At 41.6% G+C, this 25,407-nt stretch overlaps 1 protein-coding gene across 2 annotated transcripts in view; it reads left to right on the top strand.

Moving 5' to 3' along the window:
* The window catches only part of rnf144aa (ring finger protein 144aa), a 48,794-nt gene extending 23,444 nt beyond the window's left edge, over positions 1-25,350 (top strand). The window contains exons 1-8 of one of the 2 annotated variants that reach the window (XM_050061476.1): positions 8,091-8,249; positions 8,351-8,501; positions 11,503-11,607; positions 12,628-12,688; positions 14,476-14,692; positions 17,472-17,619; positions 17,937-18,026; positions 21,384-25,350. In XM_050061476.1, the coding sequence (XP_049917433.1) occupies positions 8,203-8,249; positions 8,351-8,501; positions 11,503-11,607; positions 12,628-12,688; positions 14,476-14,692; positions 17,472-17,619; positions 17,937-18,026; positions 21,384-21,515 (951 nt within the window). In that variant the 5' untranslated portion in view covers positions 8,091-8,202 and the 3' untranslated portion in view covers positions 21,516-25,350. Of the gene's footprint in view, positions 1-8,090; positions 8,250-8,350; positions 8,502-11,502; positions 11,608-12,627; positions 12,689-14,475; positions 14,693-17,471; positions 17,620-17,936; positions 18,027-21,383 lie in introns of those variants that run through there. The other variant, XM_050061477.1, reaches the window with a different exon arrangement.
* The last annotated feature ends 57 nt before the right edge of the window (positions 25,351-25,407 follow it).

Genomic DNA, 25,407 nt, shown 5'->3' with positions numbered 1-25,407 from the left:
TAAACAGTTTTCTAATAAATAATAAATACAGCAACTTCCGATCAACCCATATCAATTTCAGGCTTAAAATAACAACTTCTGGTTAAGTCCCACCCAGTTCCTGATTAAACCACGCCCATTTTGAGTACAGATACAGATAATGTAGTTGGTTGAACAGATACAAAAGGAATCCTTCACTCACAAAATGATCATTTCTATAACGGTTACTAACTGCGCGTTACACTGAATTCCCGAAGTTTTTCTTGCATGCCTCTATGGTGAATGAAAAATTCAAAAATGGAGAAAAATCTGAATAAAAGGGAGTAAAGGCAACTACGTTTAACTTTAGCAAAACTGTATCAAAACATCCATTTACAAACTCTCAAGCAACACAGACATTATAATTTTAGTCTAATTTATCCTGTGGTATGCTCAGTACTTCCCAAACACATGCATTTCCACTAAAACATTAAAAAATTAAAACACCTCCGCATAAACAGTCTGATGCACGGATGATAGCAGGCCTGGGCAAGAGCGTGTGGTTGAACTCTGCTCTACTCTTATGCAGATGTGTTTTAAATAGAAAGGTTTTAGTGAGACTTCACATGTTTGGGAAGTACTGAGCATTCGACTGGATAAATGAGACTTGGATTATACTGTAGGGGTTGTGTCAGAGTATGTAAGCAGATGTTGTGATATAGTTTTCCTGATGTTAAACGCTGCCCCCTTTTAATCCAGTTCATCAAGAATGTTTTTCAGTTTTTGGAGTCTTCATTCACCATTGAGACATATGAGAAAAGCGAAGTCGTCTTCACAAACTCAACCCAACACTCAATAATTGATAAACAAATGATCATTTCATGGGTGTATTATTCCTTTAATGGATGATATCATGTATACTGCAGCAAGAAATCCCTTTCACTTCAAGCTCCCTGGACAGTTACTCCTCAATTGCTCCTTCATGACCATTTCCATCCCCGTTATGCAATGGATTGTTAATGCACGTCTGTGTGTGTGTATGTGTGTGTTTGTCTCTTGGTTATGGAGTCATTATCGCTTAAGTGCTGCTGCAGCCAGTGAAGCTGATGAGTGGAGTCCCTTTAGACTGATGACTGACACGTGGTGACCACTGCTCAGGATGGATGCTTGACTTCTGACTCACTTGTGACTCCCGCTTTATTGATCTTTAGCTCCGTGACCTGACCTTTACGGACGTATAGTATTCTGGAGGGCTATATTTGAAATGAGCACACACAGAGCACGAGAGGCCCGCATGCACAGTCCCATTGCTGGGAATATAATGTATACGTGTGTGTTTGTGTGTCTGTTTCTCCGTGATAATGGACCATCTAGTTAATAATGCAGCAGAGGGATGGCACTGCACCACCTTTTCTCATGAAAACTCATTTTCCCTTTCGCTGTCTCTCCCCCTCTCTCCCCTCCTTTCCGCGGGCCATCCTTATAAAACTATTTCATTTGTCCCCATCGACCCAGTCTGTCAGTATTAGCACAGCCAATATAAAGTCTGGGAGGAGAGAAACAGATTTGAATGTAAAAAGCATACACTGTATTAGAAAGTCCTGCTCTGTGCAGTGCAAATTACTTTTTACCGGTAGTTTTTTTTTTGCCACAGGGCTAATGGAGTTCAGCAGCTTAGACATGGAGACAGATAAGAAACAGACTCATTTCAGTCCTCGTGGAAGTGATGTCATTCAAGTCATCAGATGCACAGTTTGAGACTCTACCACAAAGGTGTTGATAAGGTTCCCCTGGCATTAGGTTTCAGTGTTAGGAATGTGTCCTCTGAAGTGTTTGTCAGTGCTAATAAGTGAACTTCCACATGCAACGTCTTCCTCTTTGCCTGTGAAGTTTGTCCGTGTTGAAATCACTTCTTTTTCTAGATTAAATCATTTGACGTTTTTATGCCTGATGCTGCTGTAACCTGTACTTTACCCCCCTTTGGAGCGTCATGTTTCTTTGCCTGTTAGACCTGCTTTAAAGCTGACACATACCTCTCATTTCCACTCAGCTACGTTATGTACATACGGCTCATTTCCAATTGTGTGATTTAATTACTTCAGTGGTTAAGTTGTCTTCCGTGTATTATTTTGGACCACCAAAGCACACGCCTTCCCACACACTCCCCAGAGGGTCATGTTTGTAAGTCTTTGGCTCCATCCTGATAACAAATTGCCATTTAAGCTTTTGTATACGAGCTCAGCACCTCCATAATAGAGCCTCCTCACCACTCAGTGCTTTCTGGTCAGCGTGATGGATGGTGGTTAGATGGATGAATGCCAGCTGATTTGAGTGAGTCAAACACGAGGTGCATCTCTTTTTTTTTTTTCTTTCTCAATTTGCAATTTCCTCCTCGGCCCTCCTACTTAGGACACGATGAAGAGATGCGAAGGAGGAAACATCGTGGGAATCAGATTTCATTAAATGAGACATCTTTCTTAGTCAAACGGCGCCCTGGTAAGAACAGGTGCACGCTTGGATCACCTGCTCTGCACTTGTTGTCTTGTTGTCTACGAGAGTTTGTTTACACAGTCTAATGAAATATTTTGCATATTGTCACTTAAATCTGCACTTTTTTGACGAGTTGTTTCCTTCCTGTTAATTAGCCTTTTCAAATTTGCATCTGGAGTTATTCATGCTTACTTACAGTTTTTTTTTCCCTTGTAAATTAATTGCTAAATAAGTATGATGAGACTGGTCTCATTATGTGTTTAAATAGGTCACTTATCATTTTAGGGGAAAAGAAATTAAATGATGGTGTTTCTGCCCAATGTGATTATATAATACTGATACATCACTGTGACTAAATGGGAAACTAATAGGGGTGGGAATCTCTCATGACTCAAATCAGATGGCTACTGTGTGATTATGAAATAGTTATTGATGCATCTTTAGTTATCAAAATATTTTATTTCTATACAGGATTGATTTTTTCTCCATGTGATGATCCATAATTAAAGTTAATAGGTGAATTTACTGGCATACCAGGGGTGTCCCCTGAAACTGGGAGATCAAATCATTCGTTTGCAGACCCCTCAGTTGACTGACATTGCTTCAAGTCAAGCATTATCTTTTGCATGTTTTTGTCAGTTGGTGTGCAGTGGACTTCTGGGGCAGTTTTAGTCCCCAGATTTTGCCACAGAGTGAGTGCATCTCACTTTCATGCCACTTTTTCATACAGGCTGCTGTGAACGTGAAGGAAGCTGCCCAGAAGAGGAGGGGCTTTGCTTAGTAATGCTGCATTCACACCACAAGGGACACAGCAACAGGCTACAATTAATTTTCAATGGAAGGCAGTGACATGAAGCTACAAACTGATACCTGAGACTTGTCGCTGCTGTCGGGCGTGATGGGCTACAAACAAAAGCTGAGCTGGCCTCAACTTTTTCAGTGCTCCAATGACGCAGTGAAGCGTTAAGCATTCATATGTTTTTGTTTTTAGCTTTGGTGCTTGGTCGCTTGTTACCTGACACAATAATAGCTTTTTATGTATCGCAGTGCACACGGAAATGTAATGTTAAAAAGGGCTCGGATATTGATTTTATGACCAAATACATAGCGATGATGATGTTCGGTCAAAGTGCTCAATAGTAAGTAGCAAACGCACACAAGTCCATGATGACACAACTATGTTAACGAGCGCTTGAGCAGTACTTCAACAGTGATTCAGCACTAATGTAGCTGGTCACACTGTTGCATTGTTGCTCATAGTGAATGCAGCATTTGGCTCTGAAATGACGTTCTCGTCTGTCTTCTGTGTTATGTCCACGGTCTAGGGGAACCTAGACTAAACCTACCTAGCAAAAACAAATGTAAAACAAAAGACACATTTCTAACCTAAACTTCTACCATTCAAAACAAGAGAGAACATGGCAATGCCAAACAAAAAAAGGCTTCTCACTGTTACTAAAACTGCTTTATTTACAGTGCTCAAACAAAGGAATACAAGAAAACCCACTAATAACTCAATCAAAATACTTTCCTTAATAACAAAGTTATCAAGAACACACACTAGTTAACAACGACGAAAGTTTTTGCCCTCGGGTACTCAAACAAAATCTACATTCACAGTCTAAGTGCTGGCTTTGGTGGAAGTGGTAGAGCGAAAAGGAGGGAACAGCATCTATCAGCTGGCGTTTAAGAATCTTCTGACATGCACTGAACAAATCCAGTGACGGCAATCTCTGCAAATGGTCCAATCAGCAAACACCACCTGCCTTGCAGCATCCAATCACACTCAACCACATGGACACACTCTGAGGGGAGGAGAGAGAACATATGACAGATCACTGCAGACCGATACAAACACTTTAATGTACAAAAATAATGACCTGGGTCATAACATCTGCTTAGAAGCGGTGAATTTACAGCTAAAAGCAACTTCAGATACAGTCTCTGGCTTTTGTTTGATATCTAGTGTCGGCAAATAATCCGTCATTAGCACAGTTAGCTTACAGTGAAATAAAGGAACGAACTGTTGGATATTTGTATTGAACAGCCAAATCTGATTCGACCGACTTCATTCTGAGTCGGGTTCAGCCTTACTGCATACAGTATGGCTCTTGTCCAGGTCTCTTCACTTCAACTTTATAGTTCAAGCTCCGATACTTACATACAGCAGCTTTTAAGCCAGGGGACGCCAAATTGGGTTGGGAATTGGGTTTTAAATTCATGATGATTGACTTTTCTGCATCAAAATCTTTAAAGAGAGAATCGCAATGCATCTAAGAATATCTAAGATTCCCCCACCCCCAACCCTTGGAAACTACACTTGCTGACAATTAAAATTTGTTAATTGCAAAAACACACCAGACACAAGTCAGTTAAAGATATTCTAAATAAAACAGTGTGCCTATGGTTGGGGGAATTAATCAGTGGACTCTATTTATTAGTGTCCTTGATTGTGCCAAGATGCATGTTAAAGTAGGGAAAAGAAGATGCCATCTGGCTTCTGAAACCTTCACTTAGCACGTATCCGATAACTGTCTCAATGATGAATAAGGACAAAAAAAAATCTTCCGACACCTACATGTCTTCTCCTTCTGTCTCTGCTTGTAGTTTGTCAAACCTGCAGTGGAGTGGAGTGATGCGCTTCGCCTGCAGTATCCAATCACTCACAGATTTCCAATGAGTGTCTGTCTATTAATAGACTCCCACATAGGATGCACTCGTGTATCCTCACTGAAGTCTCCACTGGGAATCTTCCTCTCTCCTCTCTCCTTGAGCAGCAGTGAGAACAGTGAGATGTCCTTACTGATGGCAGACCCAGTGTTTTTCTATGTTATATGAGGACAAAGAAACAACAACATTTGAAATAAAAGAACAACATGTTTTTCTTGAAACCCTATACATGGACCACGGTACTCTCTATAAACTGTAGGCAATCTGTAGGCAAAAGGACAAGATGTTGTTATCGGAAGGATTCTGGTTCCCATTTGTATTTCGAGTGGTATTGACCAATAACATCTGAGTAGAAGGTGAATAGTCTGTGTACAGTGGCAGAACGTTCTTCCTTCATATGCACTTATCTGTTTATAGATTCATTCATTTTCCGTAACCACTTATCCTGTAAGGGGTGGCCAAGGGGCGAGAGTCTATCCCAGCTGACATTGGGCAAGAGGCGGGGTACACCCTGGCCAGGTTGCCAGACTATCACAGGGCTGACACATAGAGACAGACAACCATTCATGCTCACATTCACACCAATTTAGAGTCACCCTAACCTGCATGTCTTTGGACTGCACCTGGAAAAAATCCACACTGCATGCAAACTCCACACAGAAGGGCTCCCCCACCCTTGAGTTCAAACCCCCCACCCCAGGTTCAAACTAGGAACCCTCTTGCCATGAGGTTTATGTTTATAGAGAGCATGGAAGATGACGTCTTGGCTTGGATATCTGCTTGCTACATCAGATCTCCTGTAATATTGGCCATATCCCCCAAAGGCTTATCGTCATCAGGTCGATGACCCATGGGTCCTGAGATTTGCACCAAAGGTTTCAGCCCATCACACGACTCCCTTGTTTTGCCCATAGACTATATAGAAATGAGGAAAGTAGCCACCATGATGTCACCCACTGGTTCGTGGATCCTCTTTTTGAAGCTTCAAGTTTGGCATTTTGGCCATTGCCATATTGGATTTTTGGAGCCAGAAGTGACCATATTTGGATGAGAAGGTGGACCTGATTCAGACATTGGTAATGCCTGGCAGACAGCCTGTCAAAGCAGCCACACGCTTAATTATGCGTAACCTTAAGTCTTAATGTAATTGGCTAACAGTCTGGGGGTCATCCTGGACAGTACAGTGCTCTTTGAGGCCCACATCAATAATGTTGCTCAGTCTGTATACTTTCATCTACGAAATATTAATCGTCTTCGACGGTCACTTACACCTCAGAGCGCTGCAATCCTCGTTCATTCTTTGGTTACATCTCGTATTGATTATTGCAGTTCTTTGGTCTCCCTCTCAAGTGTCCTTATAAACTCCAGTTGGTCCAGAATTCAGCCGCTGGTATCATTACCAGAACCCGCTCCATAGATCATATCACTCCTGTTTTCCAGCAACTGCACCGGCTTCCTGTTAAATATCCCATCAATTTCAAGATTCTGCTTCTCACCTTTAAGGCCCTTCATAATCGAGCCCTTTCCTACCTGTCTGAACTCCTTCATATCTACACACCCTCCCATACTCTTAGATCCTTTTCAGCAATCCAGCTCACATCACCATCTACCATGGGCTCTAGAGCCTTCAGCCGTTCTGGAACTCTCTCCCCAACGACATTCCCAACATTGACTCCCTTTCCACACCTTCCACACACCTTTTCAAGGTACCATATTTGGTCTTTTATACTTAATATTAATAATTACGATTTTTTTTTGGCTAGTCATTTCATTAACTTTCATTGTATGTTTTGGAATTGTTTGTTTGTATGATCTATGGATACATTGCTGCTTGTTTTTGTTTTTTTTAACTGCGTCTTGTCTAAGGTGTCCTTGAGTCCTATGACAGGTGCCTATAAAGACATTTTTTCATTATTATTAATTGAAAAGGGTGAGTTATATAAAAATCACCCACGTACAGTTGTCACGATAGGAGATATTAGCTATAGAGACCAAAACCGTTTTTTGTACCAGGCTGTACACCTGTTTATTTCTGCTGTAAACATGGGGGTCTATATGGCCCAAGTGGCCATTCAAGGAACTGCAGTTTTTGGCACTATCATGCTGACTTAATTTCTCAGCCCCAGAGGTTGCCTCATTATCACAACAGCTTGGTCTCTGTCTCATATTAATGTATCACTCCTGCACGTATCATCTGTGGATTGCCTTCACCTGGCACCTTAATGAAGGTGATCCCTGGTGGGTGCATTTTCCTCCTCCTTAAATGTTGTTAAAAACGCTGGTGTGAAGAGATATCATGTCTCTGCTAAACCAGAACACACTGTCTCTTCTTCTCTCCACTCCCCTCTCTGGGTGACACAAGTACACAGCACAAGAGTCCATGGAGCGATCATGTGAACTCTCCAGCCCCTCTCCTCCCACTCGCTGTCCTCTTCTTGTACGTCTGTGAATGGGCAGCTGCACATGGAGGCAGACTGTACTGTGACCAGTGAAAGCAAACTGCAATCTCTCTCTGCCATGCCTCCTCTCCCTCCTATCCGTTGCCCCCTCCGCCTCCGAAATCCTCCTTCAGCTGGTTGCTAAGCAGCACGGGGAGAGCTTGACGGTGTTGACGTCGTGTGCGCGGTGCCACTTCCTGTAAACAGCCGAGTGGGTGTTCTTCGCTCTCGGCAGCAGAGGGAAAGGAGAGAGTGAGACGAGACGGCCTAAAATAACCCTTTCTGACTCTCACAAAGAGACACGATGACGTGCAGTGAAGAGGGAAAAAAAGTGTTACTTCATCTCGAGTGATTTTCACAAGAAGCTGAGATAACTGATAGCTACAGGAGTTTCAGGTGCTTTGAACATGTCTTTTTTTATTTGCCAGAAAGTATGAGGCCTGGAATAAAAATGAACATCTGACAATACAGCAGGCCTGTGTGTGCGCGTGCATGTGTGTGTGTGCACCCTCACTGGACACAACTCAAAATGCATTTTCAGTCTGCGTGCATACGGTCATGCTGATTGTGTCACAACAAATATAGCCCAGCTTGGACTCTGGATTTATTATGTAGACAGACTGACACAAAAAAAGAATGGAGCCACATGTATTTGCACTTTAAGGATTTTCTTTGTCATCAGCAGGATTATGAGTATTACCCGTTCCACTTTGTTCACTTTATTTCAGGACGCATTTGGCTTCATTAACATGTAGCTATCTGTCTCACATCCCTCTCTCTGCATTGTGTTTCAGCTCTGTGGCGGTGAAGATGACCACAGCACGGTACCGTCCCACCTGGGAGCTGGCCGTGGACCCCCTGGTCTCGTGTAAGCTGTGCCTTGGAGAGTTCCCCCTGGAGCAGATGACCACCATCACACAGTGCCAATGTGTCTTCTGTACACTGGTGAGCAAGACGCAGAGGCTTCCTGCAGCTGTCAACAGATTCACAAATCAAATTTATACAGTGTCAAATATTTTTTATGGAGCAATATTCAAAGCTGATACAAAGAAAAAATGTTAGGCTTCACTAACTTCAAAGAGCACAAGTCGCCTGTGACTGTTTAACGCTGTGCAAGCATTTTTCAGAAGTAAATGTTTAAACTTAATAGAAGCCACACAGGATTTTCTCTGCATTAAATCAGTAATGACCTCGGTATCTATTACCACACTTCCCTCCCTGTGAAACCATGGTCCTGTGTGAAAAGGCTGGGACAGAGGAATAATAACACCCACTGGCTGTCATATCTTAGCCAATCTAGTCCAGAGTGGAGGAAACAATGTCCAAGAATGACCACTAAAAATAGAAGCTACTTCCTAGAACACAGTCTGGGCGGCGGCAGTCATTACCAAAGTTGAGTTAGGACAGTTTATTCCGCTGTGGTCAACCACAAAGTAAACACAGGCACTGCCTGATATCTCACTTAAGCCATTTTGATACTGATATTTCTACATTGTTCTAATAGAAAACAAAATACACAGTGAAGTGAAATAAGACATTGAATAGATGAGGTCATGTATGTCTTTTAAAAGGAAATTATGTTAAATCTCACTCAATTTTTCAGCTTTGTAACAATAAGTTGTTTTTATAAATGTAAATTTGCAACTGGAAATGTCTTACTGGCTTCCCAAAAAAAGCTAATAGTAGAAGTTATACGCTTAGAATTTAGGTTTTCTGTGAAGCAGCATTTATTATTTTCTGGAGGGCAGCAGAACAACTTCACTTTATAAAGCTGAACATGTTGGCAAATTGTTTATTTTAAATTCCACCAGACAGACAGCAACATAAGCATTCATTTGGGGTCATGTCTCCTGACACCTTGCAAATGTAAGCCTTTTTTTTTTTTTTTTGTATTTTACTCTTTATTGGCCTTAACCCTCCAGGGAAGCACCAGTGTGTCCAGTTTCAACTTGTGTCGAAAGTGCGAACTTCAAAATATGTACCAGTTTTAAATTGTGTTGATAGGCCAAGTAAAACCAGGTTTATGATAAATAATTTACACCAAGCTTTTTCCTGAATATTGTCGTCACATTTGGTGCTTGCAAGCAAAAAAAAAAACACCCCATGACACCCCCTTTCCTATTGGTGGTGTTTTTTGTGTGATTTTAGGTCCAATGTGTTAATACAGTATGTCTAAATGAAAAAGTAACTGTAAAGTCACACAGGTGAGGTTGTGCTGAAAGAAAATGACACCAAACAAGGCAAAGTAAACAGTTTTTAAGATGAAATTTAAAGGTACAATCAAAAGTAGTCAAACACGGTCACTTATAGCCTTGACCACAAAGGGTTAACATTAAACTTAAATTGTATGCATACGTCAGATGTTCATGTTTGTCACAGATCCCATAGTGGGCGTTTTAGAGGCACATATAGAAAGCAGAAAAGAAAAAAAAAAAACTAAATAAATAAATAAAAAATAAAACTAGAGTTACGTATGTAACTACAGTTCTATGAATCCTGGATGATCGCCAGAGCGTTCAGTCACTCAGAATCCTTGTGGCCTTGCCAGAAGATTCAATTCAATCAATCAATCAATCAATCAATCAATCTGTTTTATTTATAAGCCCAATATCACAAATCACAATTTGCCTCACAGGGCTTTACAGCATACGATATCCCTCTGTCCTTTAGACCCTCGCAGTGGATAAGAAGAACTCCCCAAAAAAACCTTTAACGGGGGAAAAAAAGGGTAGAAACTGCAGGAATAGATCCTCTGAAGATATAGCCTGGCCGGAGTCATCAGGGGGTCACAGGTGACTTTGTTGGTAATGCTACTAGGCTTGTGCCGATTTCCGGTTTAACCGGTTCGGTCCGGTTTAAGAGCTCCACCCGGTTTAATTCACGTCAACCAGATAAACCGGAGGAGAGAGAACAAAAAAAAAAGCTTTTCACATCGGTGGCGTGTCAAGGGACTATATTCAACTTATCTTGCATTGTAACATGCATTATGACAACTTAATAAGGTTTAGGAGCCTACAAGTGTTTTGTTTAGTTTGTCTCAGAGGGACTCCGCAGCTCCGCTCCGCTGTCTGCTGCTGCTGCGAGAGATCAAATTTCATTGGGGGCGGGGAAAAGTGCGAGGGAGTCAGCAGTCATTCAGTTTGTTGCCCTAGTAACCCGTTTCCACTGAAGAAGTTCCTGGTACTATTTGGGGGGCTGGAACTACTACAGGAACGTCCTCTCGCTCGGCCCTCTCAACCGCCGTGTCTCCACTGAGAGAGCGGAGTCGGAGGAAGGTTCTTCGGTGTCCTTCTGCGTCTTCTTCTTCTTGTGTAACCTTGTGTGTATTGGCGGTTAATACAGCATTACCGCCACCTAGTGGATTGGAAGCACATTACACATATAATGGGCTTTTATTGGGAAAAATAGCTCAAATGCGACCCCTAGTGGTAAAATTAGGTATATAATTCGATATATCGGTTCGGTTAGATATTTGGCTTTAAATCAAACCGGTTGGAAAATTTTCAAACCGGCACAACCCTAAATGCTGCTTGACCTGCCTATGTGCGAGACCAAGACATTTAGTGCTTATGCACTGCCTCTGGCGGTCAGGAAGGATGAAATAGAAACCAAACATAACGAGGGAAAACTATGAACAGTGATTTATTAAAATTCAAATAAGGGTACATCTAATATTTACTTCTCTTTTTGCTCTGTTTTGGTCTCCTCCAACTCCTCCTGAGGGAACTATCTGGCTCTTTAAGTGCTAAATGCGCCATTTTCTCCACCAGCTATCTAGCTCTGTCTGAGGCGACAGACACATAGTGATAAATAGGGACTCTCAGGCCAGTGTGTGTTTACCAAGCAGTGTGTGTGTTGTGTTTTGTTTTGGTTTTTTCCATCTGACTTGACTGACTGGATATTGAACTCTGTCAATGTTGTATTTGTCTGTGTTTTTTTCCTTCAGTGCCTGAAGCAGTATGTGGAACTCCTGATTAAAGAAGGCCTTGAAACTGCAATTAGCTGTCCAGACTCTGCCTGTCCCAAAAGAGGACACTTGCAGGAAAATGAGGTATTGACAAAAAGGAGAAGTCAGATTTTTGCTATGTCGTTAGATTGACTTGTCTTGTAGGGTGTGAGTGGTTGTCGATATCAGAACAATCCCCATGTCTGACAATGCCCAACAGATGTGACTTGATCACTGCAGCAATTTTTTATTTCCACAAAGTGGATCTGCAGAATTTTTCATGGACCTTGAACAACAAGCTGCAGTATTGAATTGCAAATATGACACGTGCAATAATTGGAAATGCACGTGCTTTGAATGACAAAAACAACAGTGGCATTATCTCTGCAGGTCAAAATTTTCCATGTCACGATCCTCCTATCACGCTGCTTTTTCCTCCCACGCAGAAAAGTACAAATTGGTAAAACTAACATTTAGTTTAACAGCTAGTTTAGCACCTCGACGCCCCCTCAAAGCTCTTGATTCACTCAAGATGACCACTGTGCTCCACCTGCCACTGTGTTTATTCCATTCTAATGAGCAGCTGAGGTCAATGTGAGGGCAGAGCGTTCCTTATCCTCCAGGCAGTTTGCTTGATGGACTCGACGATTCTCTCACTTGGTCTCAGAGGCCCCCGTAGGCACAGCATGCTCCAGCACACCACGGCCTTATGTTTCTAATCAATCAGTGTCACCGGCCCTTAATGGAACCCCAGCTACTCCTGCCACTCAAGCAAAGCATGCCTCATCCCCGTCAGCTCTGACAGCAATGCCCTCACCTTGTAATTGACTGCTCTTTTACAAAGCCCAAATGCTCATTTCATTGCCCAATAAATTAGTGCATTTAACCTTGAGTGGGCCTGCGTATGCACCTGGAATACATTTTGGGTTCTCATTTCCTTTTAAAGAACGGCATAAAAGGCCTCATTGGTAAGCAAGGTGCAAGTTGTGATCTTGTAGACATTTGAATTTGACATTGTTCTGGAAACACACTGAATGTATAATTGCTTTCTGCGGCTTCTGTCTATAAATATGCACAATGACCTGCTTATTTCCCTCCCACTCCTCGTCTCCTCTCTCCCCGTAGATCGAGTGCATGGTGGCCACGGAGATGATGCAGAGATACAAGAAGCTTCAGTTTGAAAGGGGTGAGTCAACGCGAAAGCGGCTGTGGTACGTCAGCGTTATCTTAAGCGTTCCTCGGTGGGTGGTGCGTGGGCAACGGCTGTCAATCATGCACTCGCATGGACCCTCCTGTCCTCCAAGGGTAATACTGTATTTTAACGTGACACACAAAAGGATGACGGCAAATCCTGTCTTGCAAGTGTAGCCGAACTGCTGCTCACTCTGTCTGGAGTCAGTCATTCACGCCCCGTGGACGTTTTTGTACTCGAATCACGCCATAGGGAAAGCTAATAGACAGACTTAAACAATGCTCGTTTGCTTAGTGGATTCTTATCGTCCCCATGTCGGCGCTGAAAAGCAGTCCACTGCTCCGGAATTAAGTGTTTAAATTTTTCCCCCTGACACTAAAAATTAGGGATTCAACGCCATTCACGGACCACAAATAATCATGCAGACAAGGCATATTCTGATGACAGGTACTCAGGCCTAACATTTGTCAGATTTGTACTGTAGTATTCTGACTCAACCCTGTCATCCTCATCAAAGCGTAACACCAGCTCCCATCAAATATACATGAAAGGGAAAGCCTCCCAGACTTTGTTTAAAGAGATTCTAATTGGATTGGTTCGGCTCTTGACTCGTAAACTGTCTGACTGACTCTGATGGGGGCAGGTCTCTTAGCATAGCAAGATATTTTAGTTAAATCCTTTTATCTCTGCTTCAGTGTGCAGCTATGTATTCAGTGTCTGCGGTTTACACTGTTTGTAGAATAAATGTTAACCAGCTGGTAAAAGGTTTGGATATCAGTGCTGGAAAGATAATGACGGGTCTGTTTCGCTCCATGCTGTCAATGTAGACGTGCTAATCAGCGATATTAGAGTTCCCTAGCTACTGGAAAAAAAGCTTAGCTGTGGTATCACTCTTTGATTGAACTCGCCCTGCAGGTTCACCACCTACACAAAGGCACAAATTGTACACAGAACATGCTGATCTCACTTACGCATGTGAATGTAAGAACACAAAACATACATAGGAGCACAGAGGGGGGTCCTGTAAATGAACACAAATCCTCAAAAAAAAAGCCTCAGAAATAGCTGTTGATGGTGCCTGGATAAGGGCAGTCAGCCGTCTCATCAATGTCCCAATCCAGTCAGGCAGAACAGTTGCTGTAACCGTTCCATATTTCTCAGGCTGAGCCAAGAGTGCATGTGGAATGTGTGCTCGGAGTTCTTGGCAGAGAGGCAAGGGGAAGGAAGGAGAGGATACAAGGGCAAGTGCATCACGCTACGAACTCAGAACAGAACTGGCAAAACATACAACAAAATGGGCTCTTTCACACATATTCAAAAGAGTTGGGAGAAGTCGTGCAGCAAAACAAAAATGAACGATTGTATAAGAGCAATTTCTCAACATAAGCAGGAACCAAAATGAAGCTTGAAAATTGTATATTACATTAAATATGTATGAGGAGGAAGCCTTTTACCAGATCCCAAGGTCACCTTCACGTCATGTTAGTAAGTCATACCTTCCTTAAAATTCACCCAAATCCCAGAGAGATATATTTTCTCGTATCTCGTATCTTTTCTTGTATCTAGCCATGCAGACATGCACTGAGATTCGATGTCTCTTCAACATCAGCTACCACCACAACAGTAGAGCTGTGCTGCTATAAGCATAATCTGAAATATTTGAACTTGACAACTACCTTAAACCAAAAAAAAAAGTCTCAATAAAAACAATTACTTTTTGATGTTGGTTACCCTTAAGAGAGCTGCTGTCCATGACGCTGGCACTTCTTTTGTTCCATTAGAGGTGCTGCTGGACCCATGCCGGACGTGGTGCCCTTCCTCGACCTGCCAGGCCGTGTGCCAACTAAAGGAAGCAGATTCTCCTGCGCTGCCCCAGCTGGTCCAGTGCGCCGTCTGTGCCCTCGAGTTCTGCTCGGCCTGCAAGGCCAACTGGCACCCCGGACAGGCCTGCCAGGAGAACAACCTGCCTATTACCTCCTTCTTACCAGGAGAAAACAGGTACTGCGTTTTTTATGTGTTCATCTGTTTACGACTAAGAGTTGTGTTGAATTTGAGATACTTGTTTTCCCAATTTCTCTCTCATCTATGTTATTTATCAGATGAGTTATTAGAATATTTCTGTGTAAGGTGTGTACTCTGTCCTCCACATACCTTATACTCTGGTTAACACTTCGTACATGCTTCTCCCCAGGTCATTAAGGCTCTCAAAATTAATAGATTAGTCAATTTGGAAAATGATTCTGCATGTATTTTTTACAATTGACTAAACTAAATGCCAAAAATTATATAGTTATAACTTCTCCAATGTGAATACTTGCTGGTATTGTTACTGTTTTATAATATTGAACAAAATGTATTTGGGTTTTGGACTTTGACTATTTATGGGTCATAATCAAGAACACAATTATTAGATAAATCATTGAGAAAATCCTTGACAGACTGACCAGCAAAGAAAAGAATTGTGAGTTGCAGCCCTATTATTAAAGGGACAGTGCATCCCAAAATCAAAAATACATATTTTTCCTCTTACCTATAGTACTATTCATCAATCTAGATTGTTTAGGTGCGAGTTCCTGAGTGTTGAAGATATCAGCAGTAGAGAATATAATGGAACTAGATGGCACTCAGCTTGTGGTGCTCAAAGCGCCCAAAAAATACATTTGAAAAACTCAACAGCAATGTCTCTTTCCAGAAATCATGACCTGGTTACTCAAGATAATCCACAGACCTTGTTGTGAGCAGTTTCATGTAGGAACTATTTTCTCTTTACTGAACTACACCCACCAACTGTATCAATGCGCAGAAGGTAGCATGCATCTACTGCTAGCTCACCTAGCACCACTGAGCTAGCTAAAGTTACAGCTCAGCCGCGGAAGACGCCATTAATGTTACATCTTGTGCTGTCAAAAGCACCACATCCATGAGTAGACGCACATTGCAAATGTATTTTTTTGGCATTTTGAGCACCCCAAGCACAGTTCCATCGAGTTTTATTATACTGGAGAGAAGGCAGACATCTTTTGGCCGATATCTCCAACACTCGGCAACTCACACCAAAACATTTTAGACTGATAAATAATAGGGATGGGTCGCCAGAGGATGCACAATACGATATTATCACGATACTTTAGTCACGATACAATAGTATTGCAATTTTAACGTGTTGCAATATATTGGGTATTGTGATAAAATATATTGCGATATATGGCGATTTATTACCTTTTTTCAATTGTAAATTAGGAACACTTTGTCAGCATCTGTTTTATCTAGTAAGATTAAGTTTTCATTCTTTATATCTCATTTCACTCATTGTATTTGCAGCAAAATGTATGTGGTGGACTGAAAAAGCAATTGATTTTTTTAATATTCAATTAGGTATATTATAAAAAAAATCGATACTCTGCACTGTGTGACGATACGATATTGTTGCACAAAAGTATCGCGATACTTTGCTGTATTGATTTTTTCCCCTAACCCATATAAATAGCTCTACAGGTCAGATGGAAAACATATTTTTGTACACACACATTTTTCTGTCATGTAGGTATAAATTAATGTGCATATCTGATTATTATCTGTCTTAAAATCAGTTTACTTTTAACTGATACAAAAATATGAATTAAAGTTTTAACAACAAAGATCAAAAATGTTTACTTAAGTCATCCATCTATTTAAAGTTTTATTACATCATTGGTTAAAAGTGTTCGCACCAGCAGTATCTATTCTGGTAATGATTTGTTTACATCAGTTGAATGTTTTTACTTCCTCTTCAGAAAGATATTAATTCATCTCGTTTTGGCATCTGTAATCGAATCAGCTGCTATAAAGTCACTGCAGATGCAATCCCTAGAAGTGATATTCATTTTCTTAGAAGTGGAGTAGCGATCCATACATCATGTTCAGTTCACCTGAGTGGAGCTCTGACTTGTCAATACACAGCAGGATTCATTCAGCGCGTCCTTAAATACAGACTGACAGCTTGCCTGGCTGGCTGTTTCGCAGCCACTGTTCAGTTGAGCATCAGCCAGGGCTCCAGCCCAAATGAATAGGCAGATATAAAACAACCGGCTGAAACTAAACTGCAGTAAAGCAGTCTGGGATGGACTTATTACTCCTTTTTAAGGATACAGGAGCTGCCTGTGAGGTTAGCAGAGGGCCGCCGGGGGACATGTGCAGCTGACCCGTTTCTTTGCGATATCCTCTTACTCTGGAAACGTCATTAGCTTTGCAGAGCTTTTCTCTATCAGCACAGGTTCAGGACCAAGCTCAAAGGCCACAGTGGAGGGAGAGAGGATTAGCAGGTCTACTCTTATAGTTGTAAAGAGCCTCAGCGTTTGAACTACACTTGTCTCTAAAAGCTGGATTCGTCTTCACAAAAAATGACTGCACCCTCCGCTAGAAATGTTACCTGACGCAGGACAGTGTTCAGAATGACAGCTACCTGCTCGCCTCCAGATTTCAGGTGTCAGCATTTTACTGACACCGGAGAAATAGACAGAGACAAACTGACACCAACAGGATGGAAGCATAAGAGTGTTGGGAGGGAGTTCAATGCCATTTAGCGACTGGTGGTTTTTAGAAGAGTTGTCAGCGCCTGAGCTAAAGCCATTCGCGGCTTCACACAATCCTGTTACTCCACAGATTGTAAATATTGATCGCTGCATTAAAGCAATCTCATCCACAGCACTTGTTGTAAAGTGAATGTTGGGTGATTTGGGATGTTGTGTCGTGTTTGGAATGAAAATCACAGCGGGCCTCATGTCTCTCTTCCTCACAGCTCTTTCTATAAGAATGAAGAGGACGACGCACCGATCAAGCGCTGTCCTAAGTGTAAAGTTTACATCGAGAGGGACGAGGGCTGTGCACAGATGATGTGCAAGAACTGCAAACACGCCTTCTGCTGGTACTGTCTGGAGTCCCTGGATGTGAGTGGATGCATTTTTTTTCTAACTTTTGTTTCATATTGCTTTTAGATAATCCTGGATGCAGATATCATTTGTCTCCTCGTGACAGCAACTGTAGCTTAACCTTGATAAGAAAGGATTTTTTTGTTTTTTCCTCCTATAAATTGAGCTTGGATAAGGGTGACTTACGAGCCGCAGTGCCTTATGTAATCTTAATTGTGGGCCGGACCACACAGGTCATTTAGAAAGCAATTTTCTCAGAACAGCTGACAGCGTCTTTCAGGCTGCTAATGGTCAATCTTATCTGTGCTGTGTGCGTGTGTGTGTTTGCGCGACAGGACGACTTTCTCCTGATCCACTATGACAAAGGGCCCTGTCGGAACAAACTGGGACACTCCAGGGCGTCCGTTATCTGGCACAGAACACAGGTGAGAAACCCATCTGCGCCCCCCCCCCCCCCCCCCCTCCCCGTCTCACACTCACTCAGGGCTCCCCTCCTTAAACCACACTGCAGCATGTGGCCATACACGTGCTCCCTGCTTTGCCTCTTTCTGGCTCGCACACTCCCATTCAGTGATGGACTCGCATTATCTTGACGGCACAATAGGAAAAGGACAGCTTGGTCCGCGTGCGGTGACAAGTGGCTGATGGTCAGCGTCCTGCTGTTTTCAACTAAGCCTATTATGTTCACCTTTTACTTTAGAAAAAAATGTTTACGTAACCCAAGGTCTTCTTTACAGATAGGTTACCAAATGTAATGACAGCTTACATATAAAGGATTGGAAATGACATAATTTCCCACATGTGAAACTGTGGATTACACATGACCAGGATTAGATATGACATGTGTTCCAGTCTTCCACCGAGGGCCACTCTGTTGTTCAGTCCCCAAATTTCTCCTCAGTATCTCTCCTTAGCCAAATAATGTATTCATGGGGTGGCACGTCCCTTTGTCCAACATACTTGTTATTTTGTCAACATTAGCATACACACTGGCATCTGTTGCCCAGTGGGGCAGACTGAGTCATATGATTACAGTTCAGCTGGTGGAAGGCAGCTATAGCTTCAGTGCTCTCTGTGTCTCTCTCTTGCTCTCCTCATTTCACCCCCCCTCCTTGCTCCTTCACATCTAAAAAGCCTCCCTCATAAATACAACATGTACCAGGGCAAACCTATCTTGCAAAAAAAAAAAAAGAAGAAGAAGAAAGAAATCTCTCCCTATCTGCTTCTGACGTCCATGTCTACCATCAGATAAGGGATGGTCATGTCCTAAACATGTAAGCATAATGTGGGGCTGTTAATCGGAGCACACTGTGCTCTCCTGTACAACACGGCCTGTATCCAGGCTGTAAGACGTACAGTTAGTAATTTGTTCTTGAATAGCTGGCAGAAACCTGTTTGCAAGCGATACCCCAGAAAGGTGTCTGTTTGCCCTCACAATGGGAGGAAAAGCACTGCGCTATTATAAGTCACTGTTGCATGTGACTGCGTGTTATGTATTCCATTTTGAGGCTCTGGACTTGTTGGTGTTTGGCTCCCCCATGTGGTCAATATAAATACTTGCTTTGCTCGTAACGGAAGAGTTCTGCTTCGATAATGTTGGATTGCTCAGAATATTTTTTAAATCCATGATTAGTTAGGATATGCAAATATTTGTTCAGAGCATTATGTATTCACAACCCAAATTAGATATGCCCGTTAACAGCTTTACTGGTGTTAATGCTTGAACAGAGAACCTGTAGAACTTTACTAATGTCACAAGACTTTGGAGATCCCCAGCAAGACTCTCACTGCACCACATTAACCATGGCATATTTCAACCTCCAACACCAAAATACATAGGTAAACTAGAGCACTCAGAGAGCGCAGACCTCCGCCAAGCAGCTCGGATTTCCCGCCCTTTTATTATTTTATCCACTTCGCTTCAACCGATCACCACCAAATCATCTGTTCCTTGTCCCATTATCAACCTTTCCTGAAAATTTCATCAAAATCCATTCAGAACTCTGAGAGTTATTTTGCAGACAAACAGACCAACACCGGCGAAAACATAACCTCCTTGGCAGAGGTAATTAACTCAATGGCTGTCATGGCTGTTACAAGTTAAATGTCAGTCAAGTTTGTTTGCCAGTCTTTGTCCTAACACTGAATCTAGAAAGTCAAAATGTCTTCCTCCCCTTGCATTGCACATTGCAACATTTTTCAGTGCCTGTAGTTTGTATTAGGTTTTTCAAAATGTTGCTTCCATTGCACCAGATCGTCGTCGTCCATCACTTCCCATATCTTTGCCTGTGTTTTCTCTCAAAATGACAGAGGTACCTGTCCTTATAACATAAATTAGTAGAATGTAAGTTACTGGTACCTGGAGAGAAAGTCAGTAGGAAGGGGAGCTTAATTAATTTGCTGTTAATTTTTAAAAATAAATGCGCCTTTAATTGTTAAGTTGGGGGGAAAAGGCTTTGTGAAGCATTTTGAATCGACTGTGGTCAAAAGGTTTTGTTGATTTCAAGCATTGAGTGCCATCTGCAGGCCAACTTTCGGTATTGCAGTTGTTCCAAGGATTAAGTGCAAGAGCTTGTGAAAGTCTTGTATCCATAATTACTGCACACATTATATTTTGGGGTTATTTTTATTACTTAGGTTACTGTGTTATTTATTAATAGGTACATTATTTATATGTAAGTAGTAATAGATTCAGCATTATTGGGTTACTGGTAAATTATTACTTCATTGTCATTTATAGCACTTTGTTTCATTTGTATTTTCATGTGAAGTGTTTGAGTAGGGTCATTTCCTTGGTTATGAGCTAATTGGTTCCTACCTGCCCTTGTTTTGTGGGGACAGGTATGACTGATACACAAGAGAGAGTGCCTCATGATTGACAGTGAAGAAAAGTTGCTGTACCCCTAAATTTGGGTGTATCAATACTGTCTTGTCGTGTTGGTGAAAATTAAATGAAGCAAATGTTGTAGCCTGCCTGGAAGAACTGGGGAACACCAATAATCTAGAAAAGAGGGTTACATTTTGTTCAGTATAACTTGCACAACATGAAGTTTTAAAAAATACTTAATACATTTTGGCCCAGTTCCGTTAAGTAGTCCACTTTAAAGCTACAGTTGGTAACTTTTATGAAAATAACTTTTGGTTATATTTGTTGACCATAGCGCACTGAAGACAATCAATCAGAGCTGATGAGTCTCTAACACAGCTGTCAATCATGTCAATCATTCTGTGAACTGTGGTCAAACTGTCAAACTAGCAGCACAGATTAATAATAAGTCAAGATTCTGTTACTGCATTGCCTATTTCTCACCTCAGATGTTTCAGAAACATACTTTAGTGTACTGTTTAGCTGTTAAAAGAGAAATGATGCATCAAGTATCTCCCACATCGCTTACAGCTAAACAGTACACTAAAATGTGTTTCTGTAAAGGTTTGAGGTGAGAAACAGGCACTGCAATAACAGATTCTGGGTTCATATTTGATCAGTGCGGCCTGGACTGAAATGATTGACAGCTGCATTAGAGACTCCAGCTGTGATTGGATGTTTTTGTTCACTTGTGTTTAGGTCATTAGAAGCAATACGAGGAGGCAGAGCAATGTGATTTTTTTTCTCACAGATCATCTGTCTTATGGTACTTCTGTATGTGCTGCAAATATGACAAAAGGTTATTTTACAAAAGTTACCAACCGTCACTTTAAGTGTGCCCAACCACAGCATGTACCTGCTACTGTACGGATAAGATTGTTGTACTTACATTTTTCTTCCTGATGTCTCCCCTCAGGTCGTGGGGATATTTGCCGGCTTCGGCCTGCTCCTGCTGGTTGCCTCCCCCTTCCTCCTCCTGGCCACTCCCATCGTCCTCTGCTGCAAGTGCAAGTGCAGCAAGGGCGATGACGACCCATTGCCAACCTAAAGACGCCATCAGAGCTGGAGCGCAGAGCCGCTTCATGGATGGGCCACGTTTTCTTTCCTTTTCACCCCTTTATGTTCTTCTCCTCCCACCAGCTTTGAGTGCTTCATTTGTTTTTGGGCTGAGCCTGCACCAGCCCTGGCCGCTTCGGGATCCATCGCTCTGCATGAGAGAGGCATGGTAGAAAAGGGACCCTACACCTTGGCCTGAAGAGAGGTGCGGGGTCGAAGGTCAGAGGAGGTCAGCGTTGTCTGAGGACCACTGTGTCCGTGCTTTAGACATTGTTGGTTTGGGCACGTGGAGGAAGTCTGGGCCACTTCAGGTGGTTCTTAGTAGTGGGTTACTGTGGTGTGGGTCACTACAAACAAAGGAAAAATCAAAGTTAAGAAATGCTTTTCCTCTTGTATGGACAACATAATGCAGGAGCCACCTTAGAGAGAACTTTACTTTATCGCTCTGTTTTGTCGGTTTGTCGTACGCAACAAAAGCTTTTCCCCCCCACCCACCACCACACTCGATGTAGCTCTACAGGTTCAGTCAGTAGCATTAGAGTTACACCACGCATGTTTGGTGTTCACTCGATTTGCACACGGGACATGATTCCTACGTCATGTTCGCGACTGAGGTAGAGACGGGAGGCTGTTGACACTCTCAACTCAATGTACAGCACGTCCTCTTGATGATGTCAATGTTTTATAACCTGTTGCTTTTAATAGAACTGTGCTCAGAGTAGTGTCTATGTGTTGTACTTTTCGGTGTTTTCCAAACTGTAAGGTACACTTATTAAAGGGGATTGCCACTCAAATAAAAAATACACTTAGTTTCTTTGGTTAAAGTGACAAAGACTAGTTTTGTTCAGCTTCTGTTTTCTCTCCAAATTCATTCTCCAGTCATTGTACAACTTTGTGTTTCCGAAAGATCTCCACGATCTCAGATCCAGAAATGTCCCAAATTGAGTGGTGCTCCCCTTTAAGTTCAACATAAATTTCAAGTCTATTAGAGGACTTTGTATCCACGTGTTGTGGAGCCATTTTAATACAACACTAAAAGAGATGTCACTCCTGTAATTCTCAGTCCCCCCAGGTGGTGGTTTAGCCAAATAGAAATGAATAGCCTTAAATTGAGAATAGCCAAAATCAGGCATTTCCCCCCTGTGCATTACAAACGAGTTTAAAAGGTCCAAATAATCCCAGGGAAAGCATGTTTAACAGTATTTTAAAAGCATTACAGACAGTCAGTGAAGTCCCTTTATATCCAGATGATTCTATGATGTCATCCATATGCCACACTGTTAATAGCCATACTGTTAAAAAAACAAAAAAGGAAAAAAAAAAAAAGTCCTGATGTTTTGTGTAACCCAGGGTTTGTATTTCCTAAGCCTTTTTAAAGCAGGAGAGCTGCATCGTCATCACAAATGATCCAAACTCAGATCTCCGACTCTTTGAGGCTTAACAAATACCTGCCCCGAATTGCAAACTTGCATATGTTAGTGGTCCGAGTGTCGATGTTTTCTTCTGTTGGTAGTTAGACCTCCAACAACAAGCAGCTACTCCCTGCAGGGGCATCGGAAAAGCCTATGGAGTACGTTTAAAAAAAAAAGAAAGTTCCGTTTTTTGGGCACATTAAATATGAAGCTGCTCTATACTATATCACTTTATCTATGCAAGTTTGTACATTACCATTCTTCTATCGATTTCTCATAAACAACTGTACGTCATGAGTAGGTTTATATAGTGAAAGCTGCAGAATGTCACCATATATGTGCATATCATGGCTTTTATTTAATCAGGGAGTTATTTAGGAACTATCCATTTTATATTCATCTTCTACGTTGCTGTTACCTGTCTGTCTTTTAGCAATATTTGAAGTTAGAGAGCTTGAAAAGCAGGACAGAGTTTGGCCGTTTTTCACTTGCTAATGTCTTGATTTTGGGGGGTGGGGGGTGTTGATCAAAACAATGATTTCAGTTTGTTTGCTGGTGTTCTGTCGGATCATTTTTTGTGTCCATGCAGAGCCATTATAATGTTTTAAATAAGCCATTTACTACTGCTTAATTCCCCCTTCCTTCTGGTGTCATTTACCAGTGTTTATGTAGCATTTCATGACACGTTTGGCTACAGTTACCAAAAAAAAAAAGATGATCAGTAGTTAACAAAAGTAGCTAATCAAAGCTAAACAGTAGCCAAACTCCAATCCTCATATATTTAGCTCCAACATACAGTGCAGGAGTCCTAATTATTAGTAGCCTTAAATTTTAATTTCCTTACCTGTAGCCTGTGTTGCGTTCACTGACCTCACCTGCTTTACGAGCATGATAATTTGATATCAAAGCCAGGCCAATTTTCTACTTTTGAAGTTTGGTGCTTTCCCCCTCCAAAAAAAAAAAATAGTTTAAATTCCCCAAGCTTTTGTTGTTTTTATGACAATCGTGCCAAGCAGATTTCCTGGAAGGGATAAGGAAACAGAGCTGTCTACTGTATGTGCATTTTGACCATGTATTTGTAATGTATTAACAGTTTTTACAGGGTGGAAGAAAAAAATATTTTAACGCTTCTTTGTGTCAACGCTGCACTGTATATGAGGTTTCATTGTTTTCCTTCTTAATATGATCTGTGATGTGCGTGGTATGGTGCCTGCTGTGTTTAAATGGAGGAGGTTAGCAGCTGAAATCAATGTCTACTCAACAGAAACTGCAAATGTACTTTTTAAAGGGGTTAAGGTCATCAGGCCTCTGATATCACCAGGGTAAAGACAAAGCTCAAATAGTGCAAAATATTCATTTAAACACAAAACTATCACCATCATCAATGTCTTCAACAGGCACAAACTAACTAAAGTCAAACAAAATCATGGCCATCTCCATTGTTTTCTCCATTCTCCTTTACCTATGTTTGCTGGCACCACTGACCAGGTAGATACTGTATTATGCAACAAACACAAAAGGGCCAAACAGCAAACATTACAATCACTGCAGTGTCACATTGCATAGTGTTTTCTACACCAGAGGCTTGTCAGGGCTCCAATATAAAGGCCTGTATAAAAACCTACATGAAACATCAGCACAGGTGTTGGACTAGGACAGTTTGACGGAGTTAAGGGCTTGCTTCTGAGATTTGACCCTTGAATGAGAAGCAAGGCAACGTTTATCTTACAAGAGCTCACTTTGATCTACTTTGCAACTATCCTAAGATCATGTTTGGTTACAAGCAGCGATTTATATTTTATAACCAGTTGTGTCAAGAGATGAAGCTGCATGATTTTTCTCTGACTTCTACATGTTAAATATTACAATATTGTAGCCTCTAAAGATCTTTGGAACAGTAGCGTTGTCACTCTGTCACTCAGCTGTCTGGGTTTTATTTTAGTTTTGTTTGATCCCCCCCTTTTTGTAAGAAAATATGTTTTGATTTACAGCCATATTATATACAGTGTTGGCCGGCCTTCCTCCGTTCAGCAGGTTGGCTTGATATGTCTGTTACTTTTTTGTTGATTCTTTTTTTATACGCCTGTTTTACATCATAGTTTGTTGTATTTGCATAATCTGTTAAAAGAGCGGAATTCTTCAGGCCTGATTGGTCAATTAAATTTCAATCAGTCACCTCAGTAAGTGGATTATTGTCAAAGGAAATGCTGTCTGTACACAAGACTTTTGTATTTAGAGATGATAAACAATGTTGTCAGTAATTGAAAGTTAATTGACCTGGGTGATACAAAGATATCAACACTGTAAAATGACATATTTGGATCAGTTCTGTACAACTTAGACTCGGCATCTCAGTATATCTACAGTTCCACTAACACTGTGACACCACATATTAAAGGTTGTTGTTTTTTGTGATTCTGCTCTCTTCATTGATTCACACCGATGTGTTTAGATATTACAATTCCACATGTC

The sequence above is a fragment of the Epinephelus moara genome, chromosome 14, assembly GCF_006386435.1.
Source record: "Epinephelus moara isolate mb chromosome 14, YSFRI_EMoa_1.0, whole genome shotgun sequence".
NCBI lineage: Eukaryota > Metazoa > Chordata > Actinopteri > Perciformes > Serranidae > Epinephelus > Epinephelus moara.
The sequence above is the reverse complement of the archived record's forward strand: the minus strand, read 5'-3'. Positions and strand labels throughout refer to the sequence as shown.